The sequence below is a fragment of the Bombina bombina genome, chromosome 1 (genome assembly GCF_027579735.1).
Source record: "Bombina bombina isolate aBomBom1 chromosome 1, aBomBom1.pri, whole genome shotgun sequence".
In the NCBI taxonomy this organism is placed as follows: Eukaryota; Metazoa; Chordata; class Amphibia; order Anura; family Bombinatoridae; genus Bombina; species Bombina bombina.
The window spans coordinates 1,289,585,907-1,289,610,169 of record NC_069499.1 but is presented as its reverse complement, the minus strand read 5'-3'; the positions used below and the strand labels follow the sequence as shown (position 1 = coordinate 1,289,610,169).

At 36.9% G+C, this 24,263-nt stretch overlaps 1 protein-coding gene across 1 annotated transcript in view; it reads left to right on the top strand.

Annotated features, from left to right (window-relative positions):
* The first annotated feature begins 3,951 nt into the window (after positions 1–3,951).
* The window catches only part of LRP3 (LDL receptor related protein 3), a 197,218-nt gene continuing 176,906 nt past the window's right edge, over positions 3,952–24,263 (top strand). The window contains exon 1 of the mRNA XM_053695069.1: positions 3,952–4,238. Within this exon, the coding sequence (XP_053551044.1) occupies positions 4,136–4,238 (103 nt within the window). The 5' untranslated portion in view covers positions 3,952–4,135. The remainder of the gene's footprint in view (positions 4,239–24,263) is intronic.

Below are 24,263 nucleotides of genomic sequence, written 5' to 3'. Positions count from 1 at the left end.
AAAAAATCCTCTTGCTCCTTTGTGGCTCCTGGCTCAGCTTCTGCTGACTGAAAACAGCCAAAAAGTGTGCTGTAGAAATGGGGGGCCCAGCACAGCCTTTGCCTAGGGAGGTTGAGCTACGCACCTATGGACCAGTAGTTTCCAATAATTTGTCATGAACAGGACCAGGATAATTGAACTCTACCGCCCCTTGATGTAGTGGAGAGGTTAAGTAGCTACTTCTTAACTAGAGTTGTAGGCTTCTTCTTGCAAGCCTGCACCACTGGGGCTACAAAGCAGCTGATAAATGGAGCCCATATACTGAAGTATAAATAAGGAGTTAATAGAAGTGCTGCTAAAACCAGATTTTATATTAACTTGCTACAGCTATTCCTAGTACATAGTTGCGCAACAGCCTCTAATAGAAAACAACATACAAATTATTCATCAGAAGCCTGGTCATGTGACTTCCAAACTGGAAGAGAAAAAGAGGGCACAAGAAATAGTTATAAAAAGTAGAATATAACCTTTATTTATATTTTCAAGATGCACTAAGGTGTTGAAACAGGTTCAGCTCTACATTCTATCTCAGAGCTAATTGAACAGCAATAAGTACAATATCTAATATACACTATAAGTTTTCCCAGTCCAAAACCAGAAAAGCTATTACAACACATTATATAAGGCATATCTGTGCTATTGAATACAAAGGGATGACTCTTGAAATATATAGACTAGATTCAAGGGGTCTGCCAAGGGGTCTGATTGAAGGTGATATCATGTTTGAAATTAATTGAGGCTCACTTAATCTATTTTTTTGAGCTGATGAACATTGTTTTCCCCTTATTATTTATAATTGTCTTAAAGGAATATGAAACCCACATTTTTTTCTTTCGTGATTCAGATAGAGCATGCAATTTTATGCAACTTTCCTATTTACTCCTATTATGAATGTTTATTCAGTCTCTAGCTATCTTTATTTTAAAAAGCAGGAATCTAAGCTAAGGAGCTGGCCCATTTTTGATTCAGCACCCTGGATAGTATTTGCTGATTGGTGGCTACATTTAGCCATCAATCAGCAAGCACAACCCAGGTACTAAACAAAAAAATGGGCCCACTCCTAACCTTACATTCTTACTTTTCAAATAAAGATAGCAAGAGAAAGAAGAACATTTGATAATAGGAGTAAATTAGAGAAAGTTGCTGAAAAATGCATGCTCTATCTGAATCATGAAAAAAAATAATTCAATTCAGTATCCCTTTAACAATCTTGCAGATGAGAACAAGGGGATGAATGTGGGCATTTCAGGGTGTTGTCAGGATTAATTTACTTCAAAGGGACATGCAACCCCAAAAAATGTTTCAGATAGAGAATACAATTTTAAATAACATTCCGATTTACTTCTATTATCTGATTTGCTTCATTCTTTATATATATTTTGTTGAAGTAATAGCAATATACATGGGTAAGCCAATCACACGAGGCATCTATGTGCAGCCACCAATCAACAGCTACTAAGCCTATTTAGATATGCTTTTCAACAAAGGATATCAGGAGAATGAAACAAAAAAGTTAATAAAAGTAAATTGGAAAGTTGTTTAAAAATGAAAGTTCTTTCTAATTCATGAAAGAAAAAACTTGGGTTGCATGTCCCTTTAAACTGTAACAGAATTTAAAAATACGTGTTTGCTCCGTGAAGTATCTCACAAGTTGTATTTCGATATATATATATATATTAAAAACTGAAAAGGTTGTCTTGATCTCATTTTTATTTTCTTGAACGTTTCTCAGGTTTTCTTTTGTGCATATGTTTATAAAGGGTGTTTTTTGTAAAGCATTTTCATGATGCCGGTGTCCTTGACAGTGGTCCAGGCAGCAGGGAATGAATAGTTGTGAGATAGATTGATAACAATAGAGTAGATTTTGCCACTAGCTGCTCTGATGGGGGGTGGTTACAAATGTCTTTGAATCTTGCATTTTAGGAATTGGTGAAATTTGCTCCAGTTCTATTCAAGGCCCCAAATAAAGGAACTACAAATTTCAGCATGAGCGCTGGTTCCTATGTATGGAAACTTTCTTGTACCTGATCCCATTCATCATTAGTATGGGGTTAAAATTTACACCAGGAAGGAGTTACAAGATTGTTGGGCTCTGTAGTTGATGACACTATAACGGGTAGGTATAGGGTAGCAATGAACAAATGTGTTCTTGGTGGGAACCTCTCAAAAGAAGGATCCCAGTGTAGGAGCCTAATAATAAAGCACTTAGGCATTATCATCTTATTTTAAAGTGACATAAAAACCCACAAATTTTATTTCATTATTCAGACATAGAATACAATTTTAAACAACATTCCAATTAACTTATATTAACTAATTTGCTTCATTCTTTAGGTATCCATTGTTAAAGAAATAGCAATGTACATGAGTGAACCAATCACACAAGGCATCTATGTGCAGCCACCAATCAGAAGCTATTGAGCCTACTTAGCTATGCTTTTCAACAAAGGATATCAAGAGAATTAAGTAAATTAGATAATAGAAGTAAAATGGAAAGTTGTTTAAAATTGCATGCCCTTTCTAAATCATGAAAGACAAAATGTGGGTTTCATGTCCCTTTAATATATTGAGAGCAGCTACACATTGGACTGTATCTATATATATTTGTGTGTTTGTAAATATATTGGCTGAAAATAAATTTGAGCTTAGTATAAGAGATGGGGTCTAGGTAAATTTGACAAGATTACATACATGACCACATAGAGACATTGTGGCTGTGACATTTGCCAGTAATATTAGTATTGGAGTAACGTTCCTAAAGAAAACCAGCCAGGGTTTAGGTAACAGTGGTACACAAGGTGTTACAGAATACTTAGGCGCACCTCTGATACTTACACCAATCTATTTAAGTTGCTCTTCAAACTGCAATGTTTATTTGTATAGACTGGCGATAGAAGAGATTATATATAATGCAAAAAATAAATATTGTAATTGTACTCTTCGTTTGTGTGGATGCAACAAACATTGAAGTCAGTATCCAATAACCTTTGATTACATAGTTACTTAGTAATATAGACAGAAAAAAAGACTCAAGTCCATCATGTTTCTCACATTCCTGTTACTACTGATGACCACAAAAAAAGGATTTCTAATTGTGCCTCAAAGCAAGGACAAAATCCTTATTGACTCCAACGTAGATTAACATGTTACTATACTAGCGGTTCACCCATAGACGATTATTAGGGCTTATAAAAAATAATGTGTTGTAAAGTTGTTGGAGTAATCATAGTTGAAAAACAGAACTACTTTTCTTATTTATTATTTTTTTGCCTTGTGCGTAAAATGTGTGGGATAGAACAGATCGAGCCATCATAAGAGTAGCAGATCTATACAAACCGCTATTTATAATGCTTTTTATTGGAAAATCTTTGAGAAATATAATATTCATCATCTATGTTTCCATTGTTAAATAATTCATTACAACTTTGATTATCATAGATACAAACCATATGATGAGAATACAGAACTGTATCATGTCTCTAAGCACAGATGTGCAATCATAATATACTGCCTGTGGGTGACACATTTTAATTTTCAAACACAGGCAAAAAAAATAATGAATGTATATTGCAAAGTTGTTTTCCTATCCATAATTAATCATTTTATATTACAATCCCAAAAAGTATAATGTTCCTTTAAACATAGACTTTAAATGCACGGTTCAATCACAATTAGATTATAAATAACAGAGATTAGGCAATAAAAGCCTCCTGAGATACTTTTGCTTCTCCCAGACTCTCTTCAGAAGTCTCCTCAACAAAGTAGTATGGGAAGGTGAAGAGGGGCAGTGCCTGAGCTAGGGGGAGGTGTGATCTTATTGATAAAGGGGCTGTACTTTGCATTTGGAGGGGGAGTAGACAGGAAGAGCTGTAGGCTACCACCAGCAGCCTAATACAGCATTGGCAAGAAGAGGTGCATTGCACTGTGTTGGGGTCCTATATGTACACACTGCGTGTCCGTGCGGAAGTGCTGCATATTCCCCTCAACCAGAGATGCTTCTCGTCCTCTTCATCCCCATCACACTCACACAGCCTCCCCTGACACTGCCAGTGCATGGGCTGTGTGTGCCGGCTATGAGCTGACAAAGACCCAGCTGATGAGGATCTTGTTGTCTTCTGTCGCCCGGCCATCCCTGTGTGTCATCATGCTGAGCAGCAGTGCCAGACTCCTGCAGCACATCACATCTGTCCTCTGCTTTGGTGAGTAGAACAGGTTCTATTGTATAAATGTGCCTCCGCAATAAGAGGGGCACCTGCAGTGCCAGATAAGAGTGTATCAGTATATACCGGCAGTATCTGCTCTCAGCGAATGTTTTCTGTGGTAAACATTACAGTTTATATCTCTGCACCATCCACTGTACGTGTATTGCAGTTCTGTGGCAGTGAGAGGGTTAATGCAATGATGCAATGATCTCATCCCTGCTATATGTGCCACTGTGCACCTTAGGCTCATGCTGTGTCTCTGCAATTTATGTGGCTGTGAGCTTGTTTGTATTTTTATTCTCCCTGTCTGGAAATAAGAGTAGTGCTTAATCAAAAGATTTGTGAATATTAAAAGTAATTCACAGATCTATATAACTGAAGTGATAAAAAGATTAATTTATTGTTGATGGTTCACTACAACCAATGAAAGATTGCAGACAGCAATGTCAGGCTGTTCCCCTAGAATAACAGGACAGTTTATTTATATGCATATTATGTTTGTACCTGCACAATAACACACATTAGTGCCAAACATTATATAAATGCATTGCTAGAACTATCAAAATAAAATCATTAGAATACACATACAGAGAACATACATGCACACTCAATCTCCAACCTTTACAATAAATATAACTTTATTCTTGTAAACACCTGAGAGTAAACATTTGTTTGTGGTCTGAAGAGCACCCTGGTTGGTGCCAGTGGCTATGTGTGTGAGAGTGTGTGTATATGTATGTGTATATATCTATACCTAAGATGTAACTGATATATATATATATATATATATATATATATATATATATATATATATATATATATATATATCTATACCTGCAATGTAACTGATATATATATATCTATACCTGCAATGTAACTGATATATATATATCTATACCTGCAATGTAACTGATATATATATATCTATACCTGCAATGTAACTGATATATATATATCTATACCTGCGATGTAACTGATATATATATATATCTATACCTGCGATGTAACTGATATATATATATCTATACCTGCGATGTAACTGATATATATATATATCTATACCTGCGATGTAACTGATATATATATATATCTATACCTGCGATGTAACTGATATATATATATCTATACCTGCGATGTAACTGATATATATATATATCTATACCTGCGATGTAACTGATATATATATATATCTATACCTGCGATGTAACTGATATATATATATATCTATACCTAAGATGTAACTGATATATATATATATCTATACCTAAGATGTAACAGATATATATATATATCTATACCTGCGATGTAACTGATATATATCTATACCTAAGATGTAACTGATATATATATATCTATACCTGCGATGTAACTGATATATATATATATATCTATACCTAAGATGTAACTGATATATATATATATCTATACCTAAGATGTAACTGATATATATATCTATACCTGCGATGTAACAGATATCTATATATATATATATATATATATATATATATATAATCTCAGTTCTCCGTGAATCCAAGCACTCACATGATTTTCTCTTCTCTCATCTTCTCTCTCAATCCTGTGAGTGCTTGGATTCATTTAAGTTGTGCAGATTCACTAATCATTTTATTTATAGTCATGCACACACATTTAAGCATTTTACTTCTGAGTTTTAATGTAGGGTTATCCTTCAGAAACATCTACTGCCCATATTCTGAAGCATTCTAACCCCCAGAAAATACAGTTTTCTGTTTTACTCCATAAAACAACACTGCCTACTGTTCTTAAAGGGACATTGTAATTGTAATTTTTAAGTTTACAGAATTTACCTGATGCTTTCTTTTCTTCTTTTGAAAGTGCCCAAGGCACCACTGCTTTGCAATTTCCAGTGACCTACAAAGGCTCATTTCTAGGATTAATGGGTTTTTGATTGGCTGCAATTCATAGGCGATCTCTTGAATTTACCAAAGGTGTCTTGAACACTTTCAAAAGAAAAGATGGTGTCACCAGGTATGTTTTCTTTGTTAGAACATTGTTGTACATTTCTGCAGTAAAGAATGTGCTTTTTATCCTGCCCTGGTGTTTACAGAGGTTAAACACGGTCACATGCAAGCAATAATGTAATAAATAAAAGAAAAAAAAAAGCTTTCCTTATTGGACTTTATTGTCCCTTTAAATGGATACTAAACCCAATTTTTTTCTTTCATGATTCAGATAGGGCATGCAATTTTAAGTAACTTTCTAATTTATTCCTATTATCAAATTTTCTTCGTTCTCTTGCTATCTTTATTTAAAAAGCAGGAATGTAAGCTTACGAGCCATCCCATTTTATGTTCAGCACCCTGGATAGTGCTTGCTCATTGGTGATTACATTTAGCCACCAATAACCAAGCGTAACCCAGGTTCTGAACCAAAAATAGGCTGGCTCCTAAGCTTTAACATAGTAACATAGTAGATATGGTTGAAAAAAGACTGAAGTCCATCGAGTTCAACCTATACAAATCTAAAATACTTTCAAAAAGCTCCAGTTAAGCTTAAATAACCTCATTAAAATGTGACCCATTTAATACTAGCAATCATATCCATTAATTTTGTTTATATACAGAAATTTATCCAGACTATTTTTAAATGTATCTATGGTATTGGCATTCACTACCTGCTTTGGTAATAAGTTCCACAATTTTATTGCTCTTACAGTGAAAAAACGTTTCCGTTGCAGGAGATTAAATCTCCTTTCCTCCAACCTTAAATTATGACCTCTTGTCAGAAACAATTTTCTTGGCATAAACAGAGCTTCTGCCATCTCTGTATATGGGCCTTGAATATATTTATATAAAGTAATCATGTCACCTCTCAAGCGCCTTTTTTCTAAAGAAAACAGACCCAGTTTGGCTAGCCTCTCCTCATAGGTTAATTTCTCCAATCCCCTTATTAGCTTTGTGACCCTTCTCTGAACTTTTTCTAGTTCTGCAATATCTTTTTTAGCAATCGGTCCCCAGAACTGCACTCCAAACTCAAGGTGAGGTCTTAGCAGGGCTTTATATAATGACAGCATGCCTGCTTTTTAAATAGAGATAGCAGCAGAACGAAGAAAAATAGGAGTAAATTAGAAGTTACTTAAAATTGCACGCTCTATCTGAATCATGAAAGAAAAAAAATTGGGTTTAGTATCCATTAAAAGGGACACTGAACCCAAATTTTTTATTTTGTGATTCAGATAGAACATGACATTTTAAGCAACTTTCTAATTTACTCCTATTATCAAATTTTCTTCATTCTCTTGATATCTTTATTTGAAATGCAAGAATGTAAGTTTAGATGCCGGCCCATTTTTGGTGAACAACCTGGGTTTGTCCTTGGTGATTGGTGGATAAATTCATCCACCAATAAAAATGTACTATCCAGAGTTCTGAACCAAAAAAAAGCTTAGATGCCTTCTTTTTCAAATAAAGATAGCAAGAGGATGAAGAAAATTTGATAATAGGAGTAAATTAGAAAGTTGCTTAAAATTACATGCTCTATCTGAATCAAGAAAGAAAAAAATTGTGTTCAGTGTCCCTTTAAGCTAGCATGTAAATGATTATTATATGAGGGGTTAAGCCGGGCAACACTTTCCCTTGTCAGCAATGACAGTTGCTCTGAACAGTCTTTCTACAGTATCTTTCTTTTAAAGGTTATCAACCTGGTGTTTTGGAATATCTGTTTCCTGCAGAAAGTGACAGTAAACTCAAAATGTGATTGTTGATAAAAGGCAGTAAAGTAAAAATTAAACTTGCCAATTTATTTTATAATTTACTTTGTTCTCTTGATATCCTTTGTTCAAAATCATACCTAGGTAGGCTCAGAAGTAGAAATGCATTACTGAGAGGTAGTTGCTGATTGGTAGCTGCACAGATATGCCTTTGTTTTCGGCTCACCCAATGTGTTCAGCTAGCTCCCAGTAGTGTGTTGCTGCTCCTTCAACAAAGGACACCAAGATAAATTGTAAAGTAAAAAACTGAAGCATGTTCGATAAGAGAAGAACATTTGAAATTTGTTTAAAATTGTATAAATAGTCCCTTATATGTATTAAAATATTGTAAGTTTCTTTCATTGTTATTTCTTTTTCCTAAAATATAATGCTAATTATTTTTTTTCCCTCACTGTTCCCACATCATCAGTGCTGCCTGGAGGTCATTTATATTTGTGTTAAATTTTCCACAACAAAAGTTATAAAGAAGGCTCAGGCCTTAGTGTATCTCCTGGACTGCAAAAATTGCAAACCTTGCTTAAAGGGACATTCTACACTAGATTTTTCTTTGCATAAATGTTTTGTAGATGATCCATTTATAGCCCATACAGTTTTTATTTTTATTTTTCTAAATGTATAGTTTTGCTTATTTTTAAGTAACATTGCACTTTATTTCAGACTCCTAACCAAGCCCCAGAGTTTTAGGAGAATACTGATGTATACCTTCTCCAGCTTGCTCCTGTTGGTCTAAAGAGTCTTTTCATATGCGGGGGAGGGGGGAGTGTCTCCTTTTTTTTGCTATAGAACCACTTGCAGTGGGTGTTCCAGCTAACCCTTTCAACAGAGCTAAGCTGGCAGCTTCTAAGTAAGTTTTTTTTTTTTAAACGGTTTTATACTGGATTGTTATATCAGTATCTGTACATATTCTTCTTTATAGTAGTGTCTATTACATGCAGTTAAATGAAAATTGGTGCAAACTGTCCCTTTTAAAAATGACAGTTTTAACTTTTTTAAAACAATTATTTTGCAATGCAGTGCCTAATTGTAGATACATACTATGCATATATAAACTATGACTTTAATTTTCCTTACTAAATTCTGTTTTAAATGGGTAGTGAAATTATGTGAATTGTTTGCACACAATTGATTGTTTAGTTGGATGTTTGAGAGCTGTTTCAGGGACACTATAATAATGCATTATGTTTAATGTATCACTTACAATTCGCTATGAGGAATGCATTACAAGCAGCCACTTAAAGTATATAATGTAAGTTTCATTTAAAATATACATAAAGGAAACTTACATATCTTAAAAAACCCTCTTTAATGCATTCCTCATAGGGAGTTTGAAGTGATGCTTTAAACTTTATTTTTAGTATTAAAATAAAAGTGCAATACTTTGTTACAGCATTTTATAAAAAAAAAAATCTGTCCCTCATTATATGTTTATCCCTTGGTTATATAAGGATGTGGCCTCTGAGCCAATCAGAAGTAACATAGGTTGTATCCTCTTATAATCTACCATATCTTACTAGCAGTATGCCAGGTGCCCAGTTTTTGTGCTTAGTATGTGTAAAAATGCATAGTTCGATAAGAGAATTTGCTTAAAAGTACTTAAAGGGATACTAAACCCAATTTTTTCCCTTTATGATTCAGATAGAACATGCAATTTTAATCAACGTTCTAATTTATTTTATTATCAATTTTTCTTCTTTCTCTTGCTATCTTTATTTGAAAAGCATGAATGCAAATATTATGAACCAGCCCATTGTAGGTTCAGCACTCTGGATAGCACATGCTTATTGTTAGCTTCCTTTAACCACCTATCAGCAAGCGCTACTCAGGTGCTGAACTAAAAATAGGCCGACTCCTAAGCTTTTTCATTCCTGCTTTTCAAATAAAGATAGCAAGAAAACAAAGAAAATTTTGATAATAGGAGTAGATTAGAAAGTTGCTTAAAATTGCATGCTCTATTTGAATCATTATATATAAAAATATGAGTTTAGTATCCCTTTAATAATTGCTAGATATAGAGATGTATTCAAAGCAAAGATTAGCCTGAGAATAATATCTAGATGTATTTTTAAAATTGTATAAGTTGTTTAAATATTGAATAAATAATTATAAAGTTGTAGTCTAACTGCCATATTGTAACCTAGGTTTCCCTTATGTTATGTCCTCTGCTGAGGCAATTTAGGGACAGATATAAATGTTTTACTAGGGTGAACAAACAATGGCTGTACAGAATATAGACTTAGAAGGTCTGAAGTCTGCACTAATAGGAAGTGCAAAGCTCACAGAAAAGGGGACAACATAGTGTTTAGTGTCCCTTTAAATAGTTGACTGGGGTACTTGCAACACCTGTTCAAAACAAAAAAGTGACGTCAGATTGGAGTTTTCGAGGAATTGGAGTTCTCGACAGAACAACTGAACTGATTGGGGTAATTGACAAGGATGTGCGAGAGAGAGGAAGGGGGTGGGATTACATGAACTGCTAGGGCAATGATAAATATGAGCAGGGAATACTGCCCTGTGCGGAAACAAGTTTTTTGTTTTTTTTACTTAAAGGGACAGTGTACTGTAAAATTGTCATTATCTTAATGTTTCAAATTAGTTGTTATACCAGCTGCAGAATTTACAATGTATGAAAAAATTCTTTGGATTTATGTTTGTATTTTAAATAGATGGTTTTGTTCATTGAAACCACAGCCCTTCAAAATGGGTTGTTTTCATGGTAATCAGATATCCTTAGTTTATCAATTTCTGTACACACACATGATTCTTTATATCATCTCTTTAAACCCAAGCCCAATACTTAGAATAATTGAAGATTAACATTGCATGACTTATCTCTTCTACTGGGAGTGCAATTGCTTCTACTGGCTATGTGTACACAGGGTTTATTTAACATATACTTAAAGGGACATTAAACATAAAGTGTAAGTTGTATAACAATGGTGCTTCACATATGAGAAGAAGTGTGCAATGAATAATGCAGCTTTATTTTGTCAAATGAGCATATTATTTTCTTTTTTTTTCTTTTCACTGATTTCCTTGTCCATCAGAACAAAATCCTGTCCACTTATATTCCCTTAAGGTGGTTTAGCACTGATTTAGCTTAGTTAATTAGTAAAACAATATTTAAGATGTCTTTAAATGATCAGATCTATGTTCCTTTCTTTATCTAATAGCTAAATATATATTTATATATACACAATGATATTAACAGCTAAACTACATTTTTTTTCTCACTGCTATTGCAAAGAATACTTTTCTTATTATGATTGTTGATGGAAATCTGAAAATCCACCTTAAAAAAGCAAATAAGTTCAGAGAATGGGAGGTAGGAGCGTGATCAACAAATCCTCACAGATACATTAACTAAAAATATTAACCCAAGCCTCTCTTGAGAAAGTGAAACCAGTACAATTAGCAGATGTATTTTACAGCAAAAAGAAGCAAAATAAATAATTAATGTATTTTGCAATAATGTTTTATTTTCAATAATGAGACCTTTTATGTGTTAAAATGCTGAGTTTAATGGTTCTTTTAAGTATATAAACTTTCAGAATAGATATGGAAAAATCAGCTATTTCAAATGCCAAAATAAAGTAAAAGCAGCTATTTGTAAACAATTTAAAGAAACAGTGTACTGTAATTTTTTTTTTAATTTAATGCATTTCCAATGACTTGTTATACCAGCTGCAGACAAACATGTATGCGGAATTGCTGCTTTGGATTTATTTTTATATTGAAAATAGATGGTTTTGACATTTAAAACCTAAAACCCATCAATATGGGTTGAGCATGCAGGGAAATCAGATATCCTTAGTTTAACAATATCTGTACACACACGTTTCTTTATATTATTTCTGTAAAACAGAGCCAAATACTTTAGAACAATTAAAAATGAACATTTTATTGCTTATCTCTCTTCTACTGGGAGTGTAATTTTTTTCAGCTGGCTATGTTTACACAAGTTTTTAAAGAAATTCAAAGCAGCTATTTGTAAACAATTTCATACACTTCAGCAGGTAAAATGGATCATTCTAGAGCAGAGAATGTGACTAACCCCGAACAAGCGAGTGTCAGGGTGATTGATCTCGCCACTTTTGAGGGGAAAAAAGCAATTTGCGAACCTGCTCCACATAGCTGGATTAAGCTGCGCTCGCAACTGAATTAATTTACCCCATTATCACAACTGGCTGCAGGGAAATTAAGAAGTCTCACAACACTCTTGTGATCTACTTGTGCACAGCTAGTTTCTGATGTGCTAAAGCCATACTATTGCTATGTTTTAAGGTAGTCTCGCAAAGAGGAGTTTAGTACACTTCACTGTGTTGTAATGCAGAGGTCTAGAAACAAGATTAACAATCTGTGGTATTAATATATCGCGGAAGAAAGTGTCGGCAACTGTTTCGTTTACAATAGTGAACTTTACAAAATTAGCATTGTCATGAGATGCAGGACATATGCAGGACACAGCAATGATGGTACAACTCTATTTTATTGCAGAGCATAACAATACACATCTAGTCAGGTTGATTGTACTAAACTAACTGCGACACAGACACCGGACCTAAGCCCCGCCCACATACTAGTGACATCACATCCTGCTCTCATCACAAGCATACTATAAATCGGATTTTTAAAAAATGGTGAGATTTCTAACAGTGAATCTATTAAGCTAATTCAATCTTGTAAACTTTAAGTTCTCACAGTGTAGAGAAATACTTTGTAAAGCCCACAATTGTAAATGGGTAAATGTTGCGGCCACTTTCTTCTACGAAATATTAATATCGGTCAGGTAGGCCGATTATGTGACAGCTGGTCACATAATTGTTTGTCTTTGTACATTAAAATTATAGAACAGTACAGAAGAGTTAACAACTCAAGAACTAACATAATTATAAAAAAAACAGTAACATTATCCCAAGAAGGATCATACTCAATAACACAATAACTATATGTGTCACTTAACTAATTAGTCACAGATGTGTACATATTTTTATAAAGTATCAACGTTATACTTGTTATATATCCTATCAAACTGCCCATTTTGCACGCCCACCCACCCCCCCTAAAAAACAAACAAACAACATGGTTCATTTTAAGTTTAATTATAATGAAAATTTACATAGCATTTACAAAACATCACACATTGTTTAGTGTTCTACAACAAGCATAGAAAATAAATGAAATATTCTTCATTTTGGTAATACATACATAAATCTTGATACTTCTATTTGCAAGTATTCAAAGGCTAACACTCTAAATAAATGAAACCGGCATACAATATGTCACATGCTCTATAAAGGTCAGGTTACTCCTTTGCATCCCAGACCCTTACATAAGATGATCATGTTAAGATTAATGAATGAGCTCATATGAAGGGGACTAGAAATGTCCAGAAGATTATAGAGTCATCAGGTATTCTTCCCATAGAATTATAGATATTTTTTCCTTTCCAATATTAACTTGTTACTCCTAGTATCCAAGCAGACAAAGTTGGAACCTCCAGTTTTTCCACAATTGCAGAATTGGTCGCTTAATGCAATTTATAAGTATATTCAAAAGTGCTATTCGGAACTTGCAATTTATTTTGGGGTAGTTATTAAACAAGAATATTACTGGTCTAGCGATAGGGAAAGATGTATTACTTTCTCAAATTTTTTTTACTACCTTTGTCCAACATGCCTGTATCAAAGGACACGTCCTCCAAATGTGTGTAATGTTGCCTTCAAGCCCAAATACACTCCAGCAGGACTTCTGCGTTGAAGGGAATATCACCGCTAGCCTTACTGGGGTTAAATACCAGCGGGACAACAGTTTGATATTCATGTCTGATAAGTGGGGGGATTTTTGAGAGTGGTGACTTATCAGAAGTTTGTAAGCCAAAGAGAGCATTCCACGTGTCTTCTAGGAAGTCCAAACGTTTCAAAGGAGGTTGGGGATCTACATAATTATTTTTTTCTTTATGCATTTTAATATAGTGGGAGGGCTGCATATATTTATACCAATTATATATAATAGTATTTACCTTTTTATCTCTGTAAATAATTTGACTGTACCATTTATCAGGATAGAGCAGCAAGGTATCATTTTATGTATATTATTAAGTCCCAGGGGGAAGATATGTGTCCCAGGTAATCTGGATTTTTCAAAAGTGGGGGGAGAGGATAGGGGATTGTTGAAATATTATTAAGTTTAGAAATCAAAGTCCCATACTTTGAAGGTCTCAATTACAGATTTATGATGGGTTATCTCCTATTCCCCTTTGACTTTGAGGGAGCCAGCAAAAGCTGCCTAATTGAGGGCAGTTAGCTAGGTCATGCTCCAGTTGCACCCATGCTTTATTATTGGAGGTCTTGCTCCAATCTACAATGTGCACCAAATATACAGTTATTCTATAATACAGTAGATTTGGGACCCCCCAATCTGCCTCTTTCCTTTTTCCTGTACATTGTATTCTTTGCTATCATGGGGAATCTATTTTTCCATATATATGTGTGTATTAGTTTCTGTAGTTTTGAATAGATATGAGTTGGAATTGGGATAGACAAGTTCTGAAGAATATATAGTATGGGTGGGAGAACCGTCATCTTAACTGCGTGGATCTGTCCCAGCCAACATTTTTTTTTTTTTTTTGCCAATTAGTCAGTTGTGTTTGAGTATCTATCTCTTCGGAAAGTTAAATAGTTCTATGTAAACCATAATTGATTATCTGGAGTTAAGTGTATCCCTAAATATTTGATGGACTTTTCCTGCAATCTATATGTAAGTTCTGTTTCAACATGGAATAGGGAGTCAACACGCCTAACAATTCTGATTTTGTAGAGTTGATTTTAAAATTTGAGTATCTACTGTAGGAGTCTAATTCTTGTAGTAATGCTTTAAGGAATTTCAGTGGTGATGTAGGAGTAAACAGGACATTGTCTGCGTATAATGATAGCTTATAGCAATATTCACCCACTGTAATTACTTCTATTTCAGGATTAGCTCTGATACTAGCAGCTATAGTTTCCATCGCTCATGCAAATAATATAGGGGATAATGGGCATCCTTGGCATGTGCCATTATGAATATCCAGAGTGTCAGAGAGAGATGCATTCAATTTAACTTTAGCATAGGGTGTATGATACAATTTGAAGTTTTTTTCTTTAATGGTATCACCAAATCCAAAAGGTTTCGGTTTACATTTATTTTTAATAAAATAGAATTCTTCTAGTTTTAATATGTAATTACATTGATGGCTCCATTGCGCTATAGTTTACACTTCCAAGTGGTCAGTAAAATCAGCCGGGTGGTGCACCTTTTTATTGGTTGCACCAGACAGCTGATTTCACTGACCAATCAGCTAAAAGTTTAGTCAATATTAAAGGACCATGAAACCAACATTTCTTTCATGTAATTAGCAAGAGTCCATGAGCTAGTGACTTATGGGATATACATTCCTACCAGGAGGGGCAAAGTTTCCCAAACCTCAAAATGCCTATAAATACACCCCTCACCACACCCACAAATCCGTTTTACAAACTTTGCCTCCCATGGAGGTGGTGAAGTAAGTTTGTGCTAGATTCTTCGTTGATATGCGCTTCGCAGCAGGCTGGAGCCCGGTTTTCCTCTCAGTGTGCAGTGAATGTCAGAGGGATGTGAAGAGAGTATTGCCTATTTGAATTCAATGATCTCCTTCTACGGGGTCTATTTCATAGGTTCTCTGTTATCGGTCGTAGAGATTCATCTCTTACCTCCCTTTTCAGATCGACGATATACTCTTATATATACCATTACCTCTACTGATTCTCGTTTCAGTACTGGTTTGGCTTTCTACTACATGTAGATGAGTGTCCTGGGGTAAGTAAGTCTTATTTTTGTGACACTCTAAGCTATGGTTGGGCACTTTTATATAAAGTTCTAAATATATGTGTTTAAACATTTATTTGCCTTGATTCAGGATGTTCAACATTCCTTATTTCAGACAGTCAGTTTCATTATTTGGGATAATGCATTTGAATAATCAATTTTTCTTACCTTAAAATTTGACTTTTTTTCCTGTGGGCTGTTAGGCTCGCGGGGGCTGAAAATGCTTCATTTTATTGCGTCATTCTTGGCGCGGACTTTTTTGGCGCAAAAAAATTTTCTTTGTCATTTCCGGCGTCATACCTGTCGCCGGAAGTTGCGTGATTTTTTTGACGTTTTTGCGCCAAAAATGTCGGCGTCACCGGATGTGGCGTCATTTTTGGCGCTTAACGCATTTAGGCGCCAAATAATGTGGGCGTCTTTTTTTGGCGCTAAAAAATCTGGGCGTCATTATTGTCGGCACATTATTTAAGTCTCATTGTTTGTTTATTTGCTTCTGCTTGCTAGAAGCTTGTTCATTGGCATTTTTTCCCATTCCTGAAACTGTCATTTAAGGAATTTGATCAATTTTGCTTTATATGTTATTTTTTTCTATTACATATTGCAAGATGTCTCAGATTGACCCTGAATCAGAAGATACTTCTGGAAAATTGCTGCCTGATGCTGGATCTACCAAAGATAAGTGTATCTGTTGTAAACTTATGGTAACTGTTCCTCCGGCTGTTGTTTGTAATGAATGTCATGACAACCTTGTTAATGCAGATAAAATTTCCTTTAGTAATGTTCCATTACCTGTTGCTGTTCCATCAACATCTAATATTCAGGGTGTTCCTGTTAACATAAGAGATTTTGTTTCTAAATCTATTAAGAAGGCTATGTCTGTTATTCCTCCTTATAGTAAACGTAAAAAGTCTTTTAAAACTTCTCATTTTTCAGATGAATTTTTAAATGAACATCATCATTCTGATTCTGATAATGATTTTTCTGGTTCAGAGGATTCTGTTTCAGAGGTTGATACTGATAAATCTTCATATTTATTTAAAATGGAATTTATTCGTTCTTTACTTAAAGAAGTCTTAATTGCATTAGAAATAGAGGAATCTGGTCCTCTTGATACTAAATCTAAACGTTTGAATACAGTTTTTAAACCTCCTGTAGTTATTCCAGAGGTTTTTCCCGTCCCTGATGCTATTTCTGAAGTAATTTCTAGGGAATGGAATAATTTGGGTAATTCATTTACTCCTTCTAAACGGTTTAAGCAATTATATCCTATGCCATCTGACAGATTAGAGTTTTGGGACAAAATCCCTAAGGTTGATGGGGCTATCTCCACTCTTGCTAAACGTACTACTATTCCTACGGCAGATAGTACTTCCTTTAAGGATCCTTTAGATAGGAAAATTGAATCCTTTCTAAGAAAAGCTTACTTATGTTCAGGTAATCTTCTTAGACCTGCTATATCTTTGGCGGATGTTGCTGCAGCTTCAACTTTCTGGTTGGAAGCTTTAGCACAACAAGTAACAGATCATAATACTCATAGCATTGTTAATCTTCTTCAACATGCTAATAACTTTATTTGTGATGCCATCTTTGATATCATTAGGGTTGATGTCAGGTATATGTCTTTAGCTATTTTAGCTAGAAGAGCTTTATGGCTTAAAACTTGGAATGCTGATATGTCTTCTAAGTCAACTTTGCTTTCCCTTTCTTTCCAAGGTAATAAATTGTTTGGTTCACAGTTGGATTCTATTATTTCAACTGTTACTGGGGGGAAAGGAACTTTTTTACCACAGGATAAAAAATCTAAAGGTAAATTTAGGTCTGCTAATCATTTTCGTTCCTTTCGTCACAATAAGGAACAAAAACCTGATCCTTCCCCTACAGGAGCAGTATCAGTTTGGAAACCATCTCCAGTCTGGAATAAATCCAAGCCTTTTAGGAAGCCAAAGCCAGCTCCCAAGTCCACATGAAGGTGCGGCCCTCATTCCAGCCCAGCTGGTAGGGGGCAGATTACATTTTTTCAAAGAAATTTGGATCAATTCGATTCACAATCTTTGGATTCAGAACATTGTTTCTCAAGGGTACAGAATAGGCTTCAAGATAAGGCCTCCTGCAAGAAGATTTTTTTCTTTCCCGTGTCCCAATAAATCCAGTGAAGGCTCAAGCATTTCTGAAATGTGTTTCAGATCTAGAGTTGGCTGGAGTAATTGTGCCAGTTCCAGTTTTGGAACAGGGGCTGGGGTTTTACTCAAATCTCTTCATTGTACCAAAGAAGGAGAATTCCTTCAGACCAGTTCTGGTTTTAAAAATATTGAATTGTTATGTAAGGATACCAACATTCAAAATGGTAACTATAAGGACTATTCTGCCTTTTGTTCAGCAAGGGCATTATATGTCCACAATAGATTTACAAGATGCATATCTGCATATTCCGATTCATCCAGATCACTATCAGTTTCTGAGATTCTCTTTTCTAGACAAGCATTACCAGTTTGTGGCTCTGCCGTTTGGCCTAGCAACAGCTCCAAGGATTTTTACAAAGGTTCTCGGTGCCCTTCTATCTGTAATCAGAGAACAGGGTATTGTGGTATTTCCTTATTTGGACGATATCTTGGTACTTGCTCAGTCTTCACATTTAGCAGAATCTAATACGAATCGACTTGTATTGTTTCTTCGAGAACATGGTTGGAGGATCAATTTACCAAAGAGTTCATTGATTCCTCAGACAAGGGTAACCTTTTTAGGTTTCCAGATAGATTCAGTGTCCATGACTCTGTCACTAACGGACAAGAGACGTCTAAAATTGGTTTCAGCTTGTCGAAACCTTCAGTCTCAATCATTCCCTTCGGTAGCCTTATGCATGGAAATTCTAGGTCTTATGACTGCTGCATCGGACGCGATCCCCTTTGCTCGTTTTCACATGCGACCTCTTCAGCTCTGTATGCTGAACCAGTGGTGCAAGGATTATACAAAGATATCACAATTAATATCTTTAAAACCGATTGTACGACACTCTCTAACGTGGTGGACCGACCATCATCGTTTAGTTCAGGGGGCTTCTTTTGTTCTTCCGGCCTGGACTGTGATCTCAACAGATGCAAGTCTGACAGGTTGGGGAGCTGTATGGGGGTCTCTGACAGTACAAGGGGTTTGGGAATCTCAGGAGGCGAGATTACCAATCAACATTTTGGAACTCCGTGCGATTTTCAGAGGTCTTCAGTCGTGGTTTGGATAAAGGTTTGTCTGCAAGTTCCTTGAAAGGACAAATCTCTGCTCTTTCTGTTCTTTTTCACAGAAAGATTGCTAATCTTCCTGATATTCATTGTTTTGTACAGGCTTTGGTTCGTATAAAACCTGTCATTAAGTCAATTTCTCCTCCTTGGAGTTTGAATTTGGTTCTGGGGGCTCTTCAAGCTCCTCCGTTTGAATCTATGCATTCGCTGGATATTAAATTACTTTCTTGGAAAGTTTTGTTTCTTTTGGCCATCTCTTCTGCTAGAAGAGTTTCTGAATTATCTGCTCTTTCTTGTGAGTCTCCTTTTCTGATTTTTCATCAGGATAAGGCGGTTTTGCGAACTTCATTTAAATTTTTACCTAAGGTTGTGAATTCTAACAACATTAGTAGAGAAATTGTGGTTCCTTCATTGTGTCCTAATCCTAAGAACTCTAAGGAAAGATCGTTGCATTCTTTGGATGTAGTTAGAGCTTTGAAATATTATGTTGAAGCTACTAAAGATTTCCGAAAGACTTCTAGTCTATTTGTTATCTTTTCTGGTTCTAGGAAAGGTCAAAAGGCTTCTGCCACTTCTTTGGCATCTTGGTTAAAATCCTTGATTCATCATGCTTATGTCGAGTCAGGTAGAACTTTGCCTCAAAGGATTACAGCTCATTCGACTAGGTCAGTCTCTACTTCCTGGGCATTTAGGAATGAAGCTTCGGTTGATCAGATTTGCAAAGCAGCAACTTGGTCTTCTTTGCATACTTTTACTAAATTCTACCATTTTGATGTGTTTTCTTCTTCTGAAGCAGTTTTTGGTAGAAAAGTACTTCAGGCAGCTGTTTCAGTTTGATTCTTCTGCTTATAATTTCAGTTTTTTTCATTATACGATTTAAACTTTATTTTGGGGTGTGGATTATTTTTCAGCGGAATTGGCTGTCTTTATTTTATCCCTCCCTCTCTAGTGACTCTTGCGGGGAAGATCCACATCTTGGGTATTCATTATCCCATACGTCACTAGCTCATGGACTCTTGCTAATATGAAAGAAATTAATTTATCAGGTAAGTTCTTACATAAATTATGTTTTTTCTTTCTTGATTTAGATAGATCATACAATGTTAAACAACTTTCAAATTGACTTCTATGATCTAATTTGCTTTGTTCTCTTTGAAAAGAATACCTAGGTATGCTTAGAAGCTGGGAGCTAGCTTCTGATTGGTGGCTGCACATATATATCTCTTATGTTTGGCTAACTGATGTGTTAAGCTAGCTCCCAGTAGTGCATTGCTGCTCTTTCAATAAAGGATACCAAGAGAATAAAGCAATATTGATAATAGAAGTAGATTGGAATGTGGGTTTTAAAATGGCATGCTCTATCTGAATCATGAAAACAGAATTTATGCTTACCTGATAAATTACTTTCTCCAACGGTGTGTCCGGTCCACGGCGTCATCCATAACTTGTGGGAATATTCTATTCCCCAACAGGAAATGGCAAAGAGCACAGCAAAAGCTGTCCATATAGTCCCTCCAAGGCTCCGCCCACCCCAGTCATTCGACCGACGGACAGGAGAAAAACAGGAGAAACCATAGGATGCCGTGGTGACTGTAGTTAAAGAAAAAAATTCATCAAACCTGATTAAAAAACCACGGCGGGCCGTGGACCGGACACACCGTTGGAGAAAGTGATTTATCAGGTAAGCATAAATTCTGTTTTCTCCAACATTGGTGTGTCCGGTCCACGGCGGCGTCCATAACTTGTGGGAACCAATACCAAAGCCTCAGGACACGGATGAAGGGAGGGAGCCAATCAGGTTACCTAAACGGAAGGCACCACGGCTTGCAAAACCTTTCTCCCAAAAATAGCCTCCGAAGAAGCAAAAGTATCAAATTTGTAGAATTTGGCAAAAGTGTGCAGGGAAGACCAAGTCGCTGCCTTACATATCTGATCAACAGAAGCCTCGTTCTTGAAGGCCCATGAGGAAGCCACAGACCTAGTAGAGTGAGCTGTGATGCGTTCGGGAGGCTGCCGTCCGGCAGTCTCATAAGCCAATCGGATGATGCTTTTCAGCCAAAAGGAAAGAGAGGTAGCAGTAGCTTTTTGACCTCTCCTCTTGCCAGAATAAACGACAAACAGAGAAGACGTTTGTCTGAAATCCTTTGTTGCTTCTAAATAGAACTTTAAAGCACGAACTACATCTAAATTGTGTAACAAACGTTCCTTCTTTGAAACTGGATTCGGACACAAAGAAGGCACAACTATTTCCTGGTTAATATTCTTGTTGGAAACAACCTTTGGAAGGAAACCAGGTTTAGTACGCAAAACAACCTTATCTGAATGGAACACCAGATAGGGCGGATTACACTGCAGAGCAGATAACTCAGAAACTCTTCTAGCAGAAGAAATAGCAACCAAAAACAGAACTTTCCAAGATAACATCTTGATATCTATGGAATGTAGAGGTTCAAACGGAACCCCTTGAAGAACTGAAAGAACTAAATTCAGACTCCAGGGAGGAGTCAAAGGTCTGTAAACAGGCTTGATCCTGACCAAAGCCTGAACAAAAGCTTGAACATCTGGCACAGCTGCCAGTCATTTGTGTAACAAGACAGATAAAGCAGAAATCTGTCCCTTTAGAGAACTCGCTGATAATCCCTTATCCAAACCTTCTTGAAGAAAAGAAAGGATCCTAGGAACTTTGATCTTACTCCATGAGAATCCCTTGGATTCACACCAACAGATATATCTTTTCCATATTTTATGGTAAATTTTTCTAGTTACAGGTTTTCTGGCTTGTACCAGAGTATCTATCACAGAATCCGAAAACCCAATCTTAGATAAAATCAAGCGTTCAATTTCCAAGCCGTCAGCTGGAGGGAAACTAGATTTGGATGTTCGAATGGACCCTGTACTAGAAGATCCTGTCTCAAAGGTAGCTTCCATGGTGGAGCCGATGATATATTCACCAGGTCTGCATACCAAGTCCTGCGTGGCCGCGCAGGAGCTATCAAGATCACCGAGGCCCTCTCCTGTTTGAAACACATAAGCTAGGTTGAAGGCCCAAGGCGCTACTAATGCATCCACTAGAGTCGCCTTGGGATCCCTGGATCTGGACCCGTAGCAAGGAACCTTGAAGTTCTGACGAGACGCCATCAGATCCATGTCTGGAATGCCCCATAATTGAGTCAACTGGGCAAATATCTCCGGGTGGAGTTCCCACTCCCCCGGATGGAATGTCTGATGACTCAGATAATCCGCCTCCCAGTTTTCCACTCCTGGGATGTGGATCGCAGATAGGTGGCAGGAGTGATCCTCCGCCCATTTTATGATTTTGGTCACTTCTCTCATCGCCAGGGAACTCCTTGTTCCCCCCCTGATGGTTGATGTAAGCAACAGTCGTCATGTTGTCTGATTGGAATCTTATGAATCTGGCCTTTGCTAGTTGAGGCCAAGCCCTGAGAGTATTGAATATCGCTCTCAGTTCCAGAATGTTTATCGGGAGAAGAGACTCTTCCCGAGACCATCGACCCTGAGCTTTCAGGGAGTCCCAGACCGCGCCCCAGCCCACTAGACTGGCGTCGGTCGTGACGATGACCCACTCTGGTCTGCGGAAGCTCATTCCCTGGGACAGGTGATCCTGGGTTAGCCACCAACGGAGTGAGTCTCTGGTCTTCTGATCTACTTGAATCACTGGAGACAAGTCTGTATAGTCCCCATTCCACTGTTTCAGCATGCACAGTTGTAATGGTCTTAGATGAATTCGCGCAAAAGGAACTATGTCCATTGCTGCAACCATCAACCCTACTACTTCCATGCACTGAGCTATGGAAGGTCGTGGAACAGAGTGAAGAACTTGACAAGCGTTTAGAAGTTTTGACTTTCTGACATCTGTCAGGAAAATCTTCATTTCTAAAGAATCTATTATTGTCCCCAAGAAAGGAACTCTTGTCGACGGGGACAGGGAACTCTTTTCTATGTTCACCTTCTACCCGTGAGATCTGAGAAAGGCCAGAACGATGTCTGTGAGCCTTTGCCTTTGAAAGAGACAACGCTTGTATCAGAATGTCGTCCAAGTAAGGTGCCACTGCAATGCCCCTTGGTCTTAGAACCGCTAGAAGGGACCCGAGTACCTTTGTGAAAATCCTTGGAGCAGTGGCTAGCCCGAATGGGAGAGCCACAAACTGGTAATGTTTGTCCAGAAAGGCGAACCTTAGGAACTGATGATGATCCTTGTGGATAGGAATATGTAGATACGCATCCTTTAGATCCACGGTAGTCATAAATTGACCCTCCTGGATTGAAGGTAAAATCGTTCGAATAGTTTCCATTTTGAACGATGGCACTCTGAGAAATTTGTTTAGAATCTTTAAATCCAGAATTGGTCTGAAAGTTCCCTCTTTTTTGGGAACTACAAACAGATTTGAGTAAATCCCCATTCCTTGTTCCACAGTTGGAACTGGGTGTATCACTCCCATTTTTAACAGGTCTTCTACACAATGTAAGAATGCCTGTCTCTTTATTTGGTTTGAAGATAAGTGAGACATGTGGAACCTTCCCCTTGGGGGTAGTTCCTTGAATTCCAGAAGATAACCCTGAGAAACTATTTCTAGTGCCCAGGGATCCTGAAAATCTCTTGCCCAAGCCTGAGCGAAGAAAGAGAGTCTGCCCCCTACTAGATCCGGTCCCGGATCGGGGGCTACTCCTTCATGCTGTTTTGGTAGCAGCAGCAGGCTTCTTGGCCTGCTTACCCTTGTTCCAGCCTTGCATCGGTTTCCAAGCTGGTTTGGTTTGCGAAGCATTACCCTCTTGTCTAGAGGCTGCAGAGTTGGAGGCCGGTCCGTTCCTGAAATTGCGAAAGGAACGAAAATTAGACTTATTCTTGGCCTTGAAAGGCCTATCTTGTGGGAGGGCGTGGCCCTTACCCCCAGTGATGTCTGAGATAATCTCTTTCAATTCTGGCCCAAAAAGGGTTTTACCCTTGAAAGGGATATTAAGCAACTTTGTCTTGGAAGATACATCCGCTGACCAAGACTTTAGCCAGAGCGCTCTGCGCGCCACAATTGCATACCCTGAATTTTTCGCCGCTAATCTAGCTAACTGCAAAGCGGCATCTAAAATAAAGGAATTAGCTAACTTAAGTGCGTGAATTCTGTCCATAACCTCCTCATACGGAGTCTCTCTACTGAGCGACTTTTCTAGTTCCTCAAACCAGAACCA